The sequence below is a fragment of the Anabrus simplex genome, chromosome 7 (genome assembly GCF_040414725.1).
Source record: "Anabrus simplex isolate iqAnaSimp1 chromosome 7, ASM4041472v1, whole genome shotgun sequence".
In the NCBI taxonomy this organism is placed as follows: Eukaryota; Metazoa; Arthropoda; class Insecta; order Orthoptera; family Tettigoniidae; genus Anabrus; species Anabrus simplex.
The window spans coordinates 42,114,685-42,129,786 of record NC_090271.1 but is presented as its reverse complement, the minus strand read 5'-3'; the positions used below and the strand labels follow the sequence as shown (position 1 = coordinate 42,129,786).

Sequence of the window (15,102 nt, the reverse complement as noted above, 5' to 3'; positions counted from 1 at the left end):
AGTCCTAACTCATGTTTGTACAGTTTTGATTCACCCTTCATGGACTATTTTGATTACTGACAATTTCCGAACTTGAAATTCACTATTTTATGTCTCTTTTACTTTTATTTAATCATAATGCTGTAATATTTTGTGTAATGTACATGTCTGCACGTATATGCCTATTTCTTACATTTTGGCTGAAGATGACGCTAAATAGCGTCGAAACTAGTTCCAAGTAAATATGTTGCAACTTAAAACATTATAACATTCATTTATATTGAAAAGGTGGACCCTTTAAGTTACCTCTCTTATGCCCATGGGAAGTCGATTGCTGTGAGATGCATAGGCCTGTGTGGTGAATGTGCCCTAATCCTACACTTCCCACATCAAGACTGAAGATCTACCTCTACTCTACCCTCAGGAAACCTACATCCCTCTATTCTAATCACAACACCCCATAATAAAAGCCAGTCAATATCTACAGTTTCATCCAACACATTCACACCTAACTTACCCTCTACTTATTCATTAAGAATACTGTCCTGTTCGCACTAGTTTATATACCCAGAAGTTATTACTGCATTGAAAAACATACAGCTTACACACTAACAAAAAACTGTTTAAAAAACTCCACAAACAAATGCTTACGTTTCTAGTCTTAAGCGTCATCTGTCTTGAACCAGGGTCCACTTCGGAATGTTCACTTGCATAACAGATGCTAGGGTTCCCAAGAATCTGAAAAAGAAAGCAATCAAAAAACAAGATATTTAAATAAAAATGATGATAATTTCTTTTTACAAATCTTGTTGCAAATATCACAGATCTCAACTTTCATAACACATGTCAGCTGCTAGTAATTTACACAGAATATGTAGAGAAAAGCAAGATGCGTACAATTTTGCTTTAGCGAACATTTCAATTATATTTATGAATATAAACCTGAGGTTTTTCACACAATACTCTCTTGATTACCTATTTAATGGCTATCCTAACAATATGTGCAGGATATTTAAAACAGTCCTCATGAACATTGTTAACTGCACGTTTTTAAAATGTTATAAGATAAAGCTCTGCAAAACAAAAATCAAGTACTATTTTGCGATGTGAAATGCATGAAACATGAACAAATACAGAACATGAAATTCATTTTAAAAGTTGAATGAAGGACGATTATCCATGCCTTTTAGTTAATCGGAGATTCAGGAGCAGTCGACCAATTGATATGGTACAGTGTATGTCACATGACACAGTACAGACAAGTAGCATTTACCTTGCCTAGCAGTTGAGTCCGCTATGTGACTCTGCTGTCCCCACTTCATTAAGTCATGGACCATGTCAGGTTATGGATTTGCTCCCTTCATGTTGCCATCAAGTTTATCAGCCAATTGTTCCCAAGTCATCTCCCCTCCCAAAAGACTTCCAGTACATAGTGCACCTTCCCAAGAGTATTTATTTCTGCTCACATCACAAGTTCATTTTTTTTAATCAATTGGCACAGACAGGTCTTATGGCGACGACTGGACAGGAAAGGGCTAGGATTAGGAAGGAGGTGCCTGAGGCCTAAAGGTAAGCATTTGTGAGGTGTGAAAATGGGAAACCATCGAAAAAAATCTTCAAGGCTGATGACAGTGAAGTTCGAATCTCAAAATTCTTAAGAACAACTCTTCTTCACATAAATTTCAGATTAAGAACATTAACACACCCTCCAAAACCATTGAACAATTCCATCCTCCCATTGTAAATTTATCTAAAACAACTCTGAGTGATGATGAAAACTTAATTCTTGCGAAGGGCCTCAAACACAATTGGCCCAACTTCAACACTTTCAATGTAGCCACCAATGTAATTATTGAATCTGAAATAGCCATTAACAAAATGTCAACAGATGAACAAGATGAAATCAGATATGAAGTAAAAAGAAAACTCGAAAAAATCGTCATTAACAATAACAATAACACTTCTCTTAATAATAATAATAATAATAATAATAATAATAATAATAATAATAATAATAATTTAATTAATGATGATAAACTCATTTTAGATCTTAAAAAGAAAATCAATGACAATCTCATCATCACCAAATCTGATAAAGGCAACACTACTGTCATAATGGAAAAAACTGACTACTTACATAAAACTAAAATTTTTTTCAGAGACTCTTCTCTTTCTATAGTAAAAAAAAGACCCAACCACTAAAATCCAACGCCTACTCAAACAAATTTTTAAAAAACACTTCCTTTCTCCTCACAGATCAAGAAAAAACTAAATTAATAAACATGAACCCAGGCCTACCCACTGCCAAAGCCCTCCCAAAAATTCACAAAACTAACATTCCCATCCGTCCAATAATCAATTACAGACCCAGTCCCCTATACAATACTTCTAAATTCATCCAAACATTTTTACTAAAAAAACTATCGATTTTTATCCAACAAATCTATCAAAAACACTTCTGAACTAATCAACAAATTAAAGAACTTTGATATCCAACCAAATTTTTCTCTCCATTCTTTTGACATTGTAAACATGTACCCTAGTATTCCAATTTCCAAATTATTCCCCATAATAAACAACAACCTAAACAAATTCAGTAACCTGAGTAAACTTGAAATTCAAGACTTCATGTCTATTTTAAAATTGGTTCTCAACAATAATTATTTTACCTTTGATAACACCATTTATCTCCTTCATCTCCCTATCTTATCCTTCCTCAACACCGTTTAACTTCAATCTCTTTTATTCTTCTCTTATTCCACTATTCCTCTCCCTCTATTAATTTATCCTATCTTTTCTTTTCACCTCAAAAAAAAAAAAAAACCACCTTCATTTCGGTTCTTCTCATTCAAATTTAACTCTTGCCTTGCGCCGACTTCGACTACTTCAATCACGACCTGAATTTTTTTACATTTTAAAAAATAGCGCACTGTGCATATATGTTTTCATTTGTTTCCGGTATTGCGCTTTTTACTAAATTTTTTCTCTTCACAATTGTTTTTTCATGTCAACTGTTCCAAAAATTCTACAGGATCACAATTACTTATTCAATTATATTGAATTATATTATATGTATCTATATATACTTACATTCCCGCAACCAAAGCAAATACTGGACCATTAAGCTATTCTCATTTTATGTTGGTGTTTGAAACCACAGTGCCTGAGGTTGAATATATCGCACTAATCACCGGGAGCTGGCAAGTTACTTCAATTGATCTATCCATCTTCAGCTTCAGCACGATTATGGATCTTCATATGTGTTCGATTGTGTTATGACTTTGTGCCTGACAGTGTATACAAGCTAGCTCATTTAACCGTTCTCCGCTTTTCATAAACATTATAAGACTTTGCTTAACACTGCGTGTGCCATACTGCCGTTCAGAATATTACGCACCGTTTCTTTTAAGTGACTTACATTTTACTTCTTCTGAATTTTACAGTCTATCACTGTCATTTTTATATCACCTCTTCTACTGATCCGGAGTGAACTTTATCTTTTATTTTCTTTTTCCTATGCATTGTTTTTCATGTTTTAATCGGCTGATGATGACCTGAACTAGGGTCGAAACCGGTACCACTTTTACTTTTTAAATAAGAATGTAATCACTGCATTTCTTATTCTTTTGTATTGAATAGGTTGAACCTCTTTATTTATTATTTCAATTTTAACGGTGATACTTCTCAATACAGAACAATGAAATTTTTATCTTTAAACACCTCTGAAGGTCTCTGGTAGTTCACCGATTGAATTCAGTGGTGCATTCTTCAAAATGATGACATCTATGAATGGTACCTTAAATATTTTGAACGATACCCTTCACTGCACAAATTCTTCTTCAGCTACCATTTTCAATAAAACATTTGGCAATGAAATGAACATGTAAAGAAATTGAGAGTAGAACTGATTATCTGAAAAAAAAAAAAAGTTTACAATATGATAACTGGTACATCATTTGGTGTTTATGAGACCATATTTGTCAAAACATCTTCTTTAGCCAAATATTTTGTTTTTAAAAGGAACATTTTACTATTTCTGAACTCTGAAATAGAATTGTGTCGTCCTTTGATGTTAACTATATACAGTATTTACCCCATGGTAAGTTATCAAAATTAGATTTTATTTAATATCTCTCAGTCAAAATCGGAGACATGTAAGAGTTGTTAAAATACATGAATGTTTTATTGCATCGACTTTCATCTGTGAAGGATTTTTAACACAGTGCTCTTGATTACCTGTGTATCAGATATTCTAACAATTCATGCAGGATATTTACAGCAGTCCATATGGACATTTATTAACTGAACATTTTAAAATGTTATAAGAAAAGATCTGCAAAACAGAAAATCAAACAAAAATCAAGTACTGTTTTGTGATGTGAAATGTATGAAATATAAACAAATACTATCAAGACAACTTGAAATTCATTTTACAAGTGGACAAAGCTTATCATATCAAGCACCTGCACTCAACCAACAAGGTACTCAGATCACTTGTTGAAATTCCAGTTAAATCAGGTCGTACAGTTTGCAATCAAGTGTGTTTTGATGTCCGGAAAAGAGAGATGGAGCACTGTACTCCTCTCTCAGTGCTCTTCAATTACAAGCTATGTAGCCTGAATGTCATCAACCTGGAATTTTTCACAAAACCAGCTTGATTACTGGCTACCTTCATTTAATTTCAAGCAGTAGTGACTTCAGTGACATCATGGTTTGTTTCAGGGCACTTGTGTTTGGGATTGGTGGGTGGGAGAACTCATTAGTGGATATTCTTTTGCTAGCATTCTCCTGCATCATTGACTTATCAGTAAATTGTTTGTTTTGTAGTTAATACTACAGAAATGTTGGGATGTATTGATATGATGGGTCGGTAGATAACATCCTCTCCTCCATGCGTGTTGATTTTCTTATAAAGTTTGCATACCGAGTGGCTTTTGCCACTATCATGATCTTCAATGCCTCCCTATGGACTGTTCTGAAGGCGCTCCAATGAGATGCCGTTTTGTCGTCGAGAAACTCATTATTTCTTCTTGTGTATCGATCTTCAACGGCATCGTTCCAAAGCCATGTATCACTATCAATCCATTGTCCAGGCCTTGTTTCAAGAATGGCAGCCTCTCTCATCCTCATCCAGCGGCAATGTTATTCATGATACAATGTCAGCCTCCTCCTCTTTGTATAGAGGATGGCTGCCCAACTGTACTTCCTAAAACAATCACCACCACCACCACTCCTCCTCTTAGAAGTGTCACCATTTAGTTCTCACTTGTCCTGTTCTTGCTGCTTGATCAGTTTATTGTGGCTTGGTGTATAAATTGCAGCTGAATAGTTAATGTTACGTAGCGATTATTTTACAAGGACCAACTTTTGTGTCCACCACCTCTGAAGTCTCAATAGCCTGAAGAGGATGTACTAAATTTGTTGCTTTCGAGTGAAAAACATAATTTATACAGATCGCGCTTTTGGAACCACGCGATCACTTTACAATGGCGAAAAATGAGGGTATCCTCCTATTCAAATACATCATATATTCCGTCATTAGACGGAGCAAACAAATTCAGACATGTTTCGGCTCGCTTGAGCCATCTTCAGTGAAAAAAATTGGGGGGTTGGAATAATTTACATAATATAAGTTGAAAAAATGCTAAAAAACATAATGAAAGAGTAAACAAAAAAACAAAAGAGAGCTTAGACGGAAAACAAAATTAGCACAAATATACAATATTTACATCAATATGCAGAGCAAAAAACTTACTGCGACAAAATTCAGTGAAACAGGTGTTAATTTGAAATAATAATTGATACTAAAAACTGCGTTAACCTAAGAAACAAGGGAATGAGAAAACAAATGATGCAGATGGAAATGAATAATAGTAGCGCATGGTGAGGTTGTGGACCTCACAGTTTACAAATTATTGGTTTAAAAATGACAAAACAGTTTGAAATTGCTGTCAAAATCATCCTAGTGGAAACCCATCACATCAAATTGGTCAGGAGGAGAGCGGGAGCAAACATTTTTGAGAGAAACCAAGCCTGAATTAACCTGCAGGCGAAAAGCCTGTGACAAGGAGAAAAAAACACCATGAAATTTAAGGCTTTAGAAATAGCAGCATTCTCAATATCTTCTCAATCTAGCGGTCCCTTTCTTCATTATTGTTTCATAATGTTGGCTGGTGTTTTGCCTTATATCATACGTGATAACCACATCGTGTATTTCTGCGTAATCTAAAAGTTGCTGACAGCCGTTTTCCTCTCTGCAGCCTGTATCCATGTTCGCTATCGGGTGGTCCTACATTCAAAAAATCCATCGAGATCACCGATGAGTAGTAATCAAGTGGCACTTCGGAGATTTTCCGTCGAATACTGCCCAAAAGTCAACCTTGGTCGTAATAGGTAGGCCGTATTGCGAGGCATAGGCGCTATACAAGCGGATTTCTGTTCTATTTGCGCCGTAGACAGTCCATCTGATATCATTAGGCTCGAATTCAGAGACAGGGTAGTCGAACGTTACACATACAACAGAACCGCCGCCGTTTGTTCTTTTACAAGAATTAATGTTTTTCAACTTATAACCACATCCGAGGTAATACGATTTCGTTACGTTGTAATCAGTTTTCTGCACAGCCCAATCGTCGGTCTGTCTCTTTTCTAGCATTTACAGCAGTTTACAGTATCGTATCGTTCAGACATAGTACCGACGCTGAGTGATGTGGAATAATTTGTTTTACGTCGCACCGACACAGATAGATCTTACGACGACTTTGGGATAGGAAAGGCCTAGTAGTGGGAAGGAAGCAGGGGTGGCTTTTCAGGTGAAGTGCCACTTCACCACTTATTTTTACCATAATGAATTACTTAAATTTATTTTTCTTAGGACATTTGTTGGTTTTACGGAAAGAAAATGTTTTATTGTACGGCGTTTGGAGTACCAAGAGCTCGCAACACTTGATGAGAACCAGGGGAACTTACGAAAGCGCCGGCTGTCGGCCACAGTACGGCGCGTGAGACTGAGTGAAGACGAGAGATTCCGCAGCTGCCTCTGCCTCCCAAGTGCTACCTCCTAGCGCTTGGCCTTGGCGGTTGCCATGACAACCGTGACGTCACCCGCGTACTTTCCACATAGCAGAATGTGCAAGTGAAGTTGTCGGAGGATCGGAATGTTCCGTCTTCCGTGCGTCATCCTGTGTGAAGTACGAGTACTTACGCATCGTGCTTCATTCGTAGTGTTGTGCTGTTTTATTTAAACATGTATTCCATTTATGACTGTGTATTTTATTCTAAACACCATTTTCACGTTGGAGAAACGAAGATCAGAATGAAGTTCTACGTTTTGATCGCCCTACTGAACCACTGCAGATTTGTGCTACAAAAGAAGTGAAACATTCCGGTAAATCTTACAATCTTAGTTTCAAACGATCGTGGTTTAAGGAATTTCCATGGTTGTGCTCCTCTCAAGCCCTACAGAAGTTGTTTTGTTGGGCCTGCTTGCCTTTTATCAATAAAAATAACTTTGGAATAAAGAAGGATTTTCAGCCCTCTTGAACATAACACGTTCTTCACATAAGCACTCAGACTCTGCAGAACATATAATATGGCAGCTAGATTTAAAGACACTGGAAACAAACCAAAATACGATCTCTGATGTCCTGAACTGTACAGTTCAATCAAAATGTACATTTAAATAGGCTTTTCCTTCAGTTGGTAATTGATGCAGTGCTCTATCTAAGTAAGCAAGAACTAGTTTTTCGTGGTCATGACGAAACATTAAGTTCAATAAATCGTGGTCACGTGCTGGACCCTCCGCCAGTCACAAGTACGAGGTACGACTCTCCCACGAAATTTGAAAAGTGGTACGAGGGCTGAAACGGGGTCCACTCAGCCTCGGGAGGTCAACTGAGTAGAAGTGGGCTCGATTTCCACTTCAGCCATCCTGGAAGTGGTTTTCCGTGGTTTCCCACTTCTCCTCCAGACAAATGCCGGGATGGTACCTAACTTAAGGCCACGGCCGCTTCCTTCCCTCGTCCTTGCCTATCACTTCCCATCCCTGTTCAGCATAGGTGAGCCCGCCTGGGCGAGGTACTGGTCATTCTCCCCAGTTGTATCCCCGACCCAATGTCTCACGCTCCAGGACACTTCCCTTGGGGCGGTAGAGGTGGGATCCCTCGATGAGTCCGAGGGAAAAACCAACCCTGGAGGGTAAGCAAATAAAGAAGTTCCTAAATCTGTCGCTCGAAACCGAACGGGTTATAGCTCTTCACCATACTTTACAGCCACGAGCCGCCACTGGAAGGAAGTAGCCGTGGCCTCAAGGTACAGCCCCAGCATTTACCTGGTATTAACCATGGAAAACAATCTTCAGTGGGTTCGAAACCACTATCTCCCGGATGCAAGCTCACAGCTGCGCGCCCCTAACCCCACGACCAACTCCCCCGGTGATGGCGAGTAAGATGTGGGGACTAGTCACTTTAACTGTGCGCTAACCCTTGCATAAGTATTAAATCAGTAGAGCATTGTCGATGTTGACACGTGACGTTAGTTGATTCGAGCAAGGGATTGGGCGTGCGTGTGTTCGTCTTCATCTACATACAACACGTCCCACTACTAACCACCACAGAAACACGCATTAGTGAATACATCTCTCTACAAAGCCAGATAATTTCACGGCCAACCCTGCCTACGTAAGAAAGTGCATCCGAGAAGTAGTGGAGGAACCTGCAGGCAAGATCTGCATAGGAAAAAAACACACACACACAGAGTTAAATTCCCTGGCTCAGCCGGGAATCAAACCCTGGACCCTCTAAACCAAACACCGGTATGCTGACGACCACTCAGCCAACGAGCCGGATTGTAAACACAATGTTCAGCACACAAAATAAAACCAAAGTTGGAACAAATGTAAAATGCAAGAGAAAATTACCAGTCCGGTACTGGTTTTAAGCAAATAGAGTAGAGACAATACGCGACACTCAGCTAGATATCGAGGGACAGCTATTAGAGCTCTCTCTAGCGGATTGACCTGAGAACTACTGATTCTGTCATAAGAGCACGTGTATTTGTGTGTGAAGTTTTTGGTGTTGTGCGTTTTCAGTGAGTTGATATAAATAGTAGCGTGTGTCATTCCTTGATATCTCCTCTCAACATGAGAGGGAAGGTATGTGCTGTGTTCGGCTGCAGTAACTATGAAGTAGAGAAGAATGCGCGGTCTTTCTTCCGTTCCCCTCGTGACAAGAAAGTGTGAGTAATATTGTGTTTGCATATATATTCTTCCAGTGACAAAGATTTTTATAGTACTTCATAATATTCTGACCTGCTCGACTCATATTTTAACTGGCTTAAAATATAATACACATATTTTATTGTATAGTGCAGCAGTTAACCTTCAATACCGATGTGTTGTTGTAGGTGTGATCTGTGGGTTTGATTTAATTCAGGAAAATACATATGCACATGAGTGTGGCTGGTTGTGTTCCAAGTTATCCCATTTGGAATGCCGTAATGCGTTGTCAAGCACTGAAGAAAATATGGGTGATTTAAGAAACGTACATATTTCGTTGAAACAATATGATGATGTATATTTGCTTTACCCTAATGTAATGGTATTATGGCAAGTATTGCTTATAGGAAAAGTTTGAATATTTTTTAGGCTAATTTTATAGATTTTCTTTCTGTTAGTAGGCTTCAAGTTATATTGTCCAGCTCTTAAATGTAAATTCATTGAATCATGTGTGTACGGAATGTGCCGATATTTTTGTTGACAAGTGTTTTAATATGATACAAATGCTTTTAAATTAGAAAAAAGAAAATCTAGCCGTGAACTTTCAGGCAGAAATTCTAAAGCTAAAAAAGTAATGCATAAATGAAAGATCGAGCCCTTTCACAGCAGTCAATTTCACATCTTGATTATATGTCTAATTTCAGTCTTTAAATAATAGCCTGTTAAATAATTCTTCCTTCATTTATCCAGAATTGCTTTAGCAACTTTGAAGTTAATATCTTAGTAACACTTTCTTTCTAGACGTAATTTATTTATCTATTTCCGTATATACATTCCCACTGATATTTGAATTTAGCGTGAATTTTCAGGTCAAGCCACTAGGAGCGCCACTTGCGACTTGTCTCTCATTTTTTAAAAGTTACACTACAAACATTACGAAGTAAACCAACGACACTCACATTTAATGAAGCTCTCAGAATGTTTGTGACCTGAAATAACAGGCTGCTTGATAATGCATCTCAGGAATTATTTAAGGCTTGCATTAAGAAATGTTATCTTGGGCAGTTTTTCACTTAATAGAGACGAATGTGTCTCTCCGTTAAGGTTTGTCCCACTTCACAGCGACCTTAAACCTAGTCACTTGTAGTCGCCCCAAGCGACAATGACAGCAAGTCCCCGTCCCTATTATTATTTTGTTATGACATTGACTATTGAGATTGTATAACTGGGGTATTTAAATAGTTGTATTGGTATCCCTGCTTTGAAGCCCTCAAAAAGCATTGTTGTCAGTCTCATTTCATTTGTGAAGCCATGGCTGGTTTGAGCGGACAGAGTTACACTGTTGAGCGATAAGTGACGTATGTGTGGGTGCACAAACGACAACAGACAGGACAAACAATGACAGAGATAATGAGTGTGTTCAGAGGTCGCTTTGGCAAGTTCCCAACTCCTAAAGCTACTCTGCTTGATTGGGAGAAACGTGCTTTTAATTCAAGCAGTGTCAAAGACAGGCCGCGTAGTGGATGTAAGAAAACGCGGGAAGAAACGTGTGCCGTCGCTCAATCAATTGAGCAGTCTCCAATTAAATCCTTTCGCAAATGAGCAGCTGAACTCCAAGTACCGTGGTCAACAATGCATGACCATATTAAATGAGATTTGAAAAAAAAAAAAAAAAGATTTAAACCTATGCATGTGAATGAATTATCTGACAATGACATGGAGCACGCGATTTGCAGCCTGCCGTGCTTTGTTGGCATTATTTCCAAATGCCGTTTCTAGCTCAAGAGTGTTATTTTCTGATCAATGTGCGATATATTGCAATTCACAGGGGAAGAATGTGGTTTTCTGGTCTAAGGAAAATCCCCATTATGTGTGAAAGTTGGAAAGGAGTCCGCCTCAGGTTATGCTATGGGCCGGGATGTCATCACGTCACTTGTTCGGACCGTATTATTCTGAAGGGTTCGTGAATGGAAATTCTTATTCGTACATGTTACGAACTTGGTTAAATGCAGTACCTCAGCTCCAAGACAAGGGAATCATGGATCATGTGTGGTTACAGCAGGATGAGGCTCCAGCACATTTTGCTACTGAGGTGCGCGAGTTCCTTGATGCAGTTTCGAGGCCGCTGGATTGGTCGTGGGTCACCAACATCCCCAGCCCCATTGAAGTGGCTACCACGAAGTCCGGACCTTACCACGCCAGACAACTCATTATGGGAAGTAATCAGGTCCTATGTGACAACGTCGGCACACGACTAATGAAAGCGCCAAAGTGTGGAGGAAGCCTTTCAAAACATACCTGCTCCAGATGTTTTTTTTTTTTGCTATTGGCTTTACGTCACACCGACACAGATAGGTCTTAAGGTGACGACGGGACAGGAAAGGGCTAGGACTGGGAAGGGAGCAGCCGTGGCATTAATTAATGCCTGGTGTGAAAATGGGAAACCACGGAGGGTGAAAATGGGAAACCACGGAAAACCATCTTCAGTTCTGCCGACAGTGGGATTCGAACCCACTATCTCCCGAAAACTGGATACTGGCCGCACTTAAGCGACTGCAGCTGCTCCAGATGTTAATGGGGACTTGGAGACGGATAGAACTCTGAGTAAGGCACGATGGTGTTCATACAGATCCCCTGGATACGTATGCATGTTGGGTATTCAGCCCGAAGGCTGGTTGGATCCTCAACAGGTCCACCATTAGCTGTCATAGACGGCCTAGGTGTCACTGAAGAGGCGTACTAGGGAAATGAGGAGTGAGGTACAGTAGTTTCCCGTTGCTTTCCTCACTGAGCCAGAAGTTGCTATTGCATATGTCTGCCAAGCCCACTGAAATGCGTGCACCCCGATACATAGTTTTTATATGTAAGTACTCCACTATACAATATAATGTGACGTAGGGGTATGGGGACTTCTCGGACACCCTGTAGTTAATCATGACCACTTGTTGCTACATATGATCGCCTCGATTGGCTCAATTTCGCCTCGCAACCAGGCATGGAGGCAATCATCTCGCTTCTGGTGGTAAAACGAAACTGGCGGTGTAGTTTATCAGGATATCACTGTTACTGGACGTGTTTATACACTTTATGATGATTCAATTATTTTCGAATGATATTGGCAACATTCAGGAAATTATTATTTTGTTGCAGTGTCACAAGATATACGAGAAAGAAAAACTTTACTTCGGCAGAATGACTGCTACGTTGACGTAAATGTAATCTGTACGAGATCTAAACTTGCTTTATTGTGTTTAATACTGGTGTCTACGACGACGTATTTCTGTTATGTAATGGCTCTATTACATGTCTGCTATGCACGGCTATGGTAATTTTGGCAAACGTGCTATAATAGTTACTGCCGTTGGCTTTCAGTCCCACTAAATACCCGACTGGTTCCAGAAACACCAAAGCCCTGGAATGTTATCATATAGTTCTTTCCTGTGCCAGTAACTCTATCGACACGAGACAGGTGAATGTGAGCGAGCACCTTCAAATACCACTGGAGTGAACCAGGATCGAACCCGCTAACTTGGGGGGGGGGGGGGGGTAAGCCAGCACTCCAGCCTGGCGTACATTAGAAAAAGGAAGACAGATTCGTAATAGCATAACTGATTTTATGAAATAGAGGCGGACGTGCGAGTTCGTGGGTGGAGACGACTTGCTCTTGACCGCGAAGCATGGACAAATGTGATTGGGAAGGCCCGGACTCTCCATGAGCTGTAGCGCCGATGGGCAAAGTAAGCTATAACTGATTAAAACGCTGGCAAAAGGACATCATTTCCATTATCTCCTGTAATTTTGTGATCTATAAAAACGTGTACAGGATATTTTTTAACGAGAGGGTTATCTACCTATAAGAATCGTGATTAGAAAAACGATGTTCAGATTTACAATAAAAAAATTCTCGCATCTCCGGAGACGTGAAATGTAAGAAAGTCCACTTCGGCATGTCCGGCTTTATACAGGCAGCTGGATAAGTTTTGCAACACGGGCCTCCCCTCCTCGTGACATGCACTCGCATACGGCACAATGAAATAAGCACGTTCTCATGTGACGCAGTGGGTCAGCTGTAGGATACGAAATTCGTACCTACCATAACATTTGTGCAAAGGTTCATACCGGCGTGAACGAGGTTTTTTTTTTTTTCTCAAATGAATACACCGCGTTGACGCCAGGCAATGAACTAGCCAAATTTGGCACTAACTTCGATGCTAAATACTTCATTCCATTCTAACATCGAACATTATCCACGCGCGTCAAAGACAGCAAGTGCCGTCTCAAGACAAAACGGCAATTTTAGCATTCGTGAGACTGATTCGATGTGGCGTTTCGCCTAGGGCTGCTCAGAGATTGATACAGCAGTGGCGGATACCAGGGGACATTCCACGTTTAACGGCCACGTGTTAAAGCGGGTTTCTACTAGGAAAGAAGACAATATTTTACTTGAAACTTCACAGGAAAACCCGTTCTTAAACTCGGCGGAGCTCATGAAGGCGGCCAATTTTCCTGTACGTCCATACATGGTCCGTAAATGATTTCGATAAGCCGGACTTCGTTGCAGAAAAGCTGCAAACACCGAGATGGTGTTAAATCGTAATTGGGATCATGTTATCTTCTCTGACGAAACTTCAATTGGGTGCAGGTCTGGCTAGTTCATGTTTACAGGCCACGGGGAGCCCGCGACGACGAAAGAGATATAGCCAGAGTGTTCACACAGTGGCCGCATATCAGTGCCGTTTTGGGGGGGAGTGGATATCGTCTGCTTTATCGGACAGATGATCGTCTCACAATGGACCAACATTTGGACGTTCTGCAGAATATTATGGTTCTGAGTGGGAAAGAGAGCGCTATCCAGATTAGGGTAACGCAGTTCGTGCAAGACATCCACCAATACACACGAACAGTCGTCTTCAGGGCTGGCGTTCTGAGCAGCACTCCAATGAACTTATCAATTGGACCCCTCGAGCTCCCGACTTGAACCCCACTGAACATGTGCGGGCAAGGTGGAAACACCATGTAAAGAAACTCTGGCCTCACCTTCCCCCGTGTTCACATGATGCTTTGTGGGGCGTTATACTAGACGCATGGGTGAAGATCGCCCTCAACGAGAAATGCTTTAGGAAGCTTGTTGAATCAATGCCACGTCGGCTCCGACAAGTTGTTCAAGCCCATGGATATTGTCTAAAACAGCCCTTTCCTGGACTAACGTAATTCAAAGCACTCCGCCATTCGCAATGAACAGAAATACACACGTATTCGGTTAACACTACACTCTAATAGTTAAAAAGTAAACCGTAGAGCAGGACTCGAACCCTGGTTCTCAACTTGACAGGCATACGCTTCCTCGGAGCTACTGGCAATCGCATGAACACGCTTAATAGTTTAAGGCTATTCATGGCTCGAAGCATATTTACAGCTCTATTAACAGTCCTTCGAGGGGCCAGTGATATTAAACAACGGGCTCATTCCAAACATTCGGAGTAGAAACACAAATGGTGGTTCCACAATAGAGTAACGGAGTAACAAAAAAAGAAAAAAAACATACCAGTATTCGAAACCCGGATCTCGTGGTCGACAATCAACGACCTTTCCCCTACACTAACACGCCACGAAATGCTTCACTTGCCAGGCACCATTATGCCACTTTGCGTCCATTTCATTGTATTATTTTATGTTTGTTCTAATATGCAGATAGTTTCATTGCGTAATGACAGTCTCATCTCGTCAGGGACGTATCGTTTAACAATATACGAGTCCCATCGCTTTTTGCTACAGCTGTATCGCCTCATCCGAGGACGATGATAACCGATATAGGACTTCAAAAATTTTCATGCGTCAATTTTTGGTTGTTCAACTATACGTACCGGTAACAGTTCAGATCTTTGCTCAGCAACTTAACTGCCATGGAG

General features: G+C 40.1%; 1 protein-coding gene across 1 annotated transcript in view; it reads right to left on the bottom strand.

Annotated features, from left to right (window-relative positions):
- The window catches only part of slmo (PRELI domain containing slowmo), a 102,764-nt gene that overhangs the window by 22,421 nt on the left and 65,241 nt on the right, over positions 1-15,102 (bottom strand). Inside the window, exon 3 of the mRNA XM_067151077.2 lies at positions 631-717. Coding sequence (XP_067007178.1) covers positions 631-717 — 87 coding nt within the window. The remainder of the gene's footprint in view (positions 1-630; positions 718-15,102) is intronic.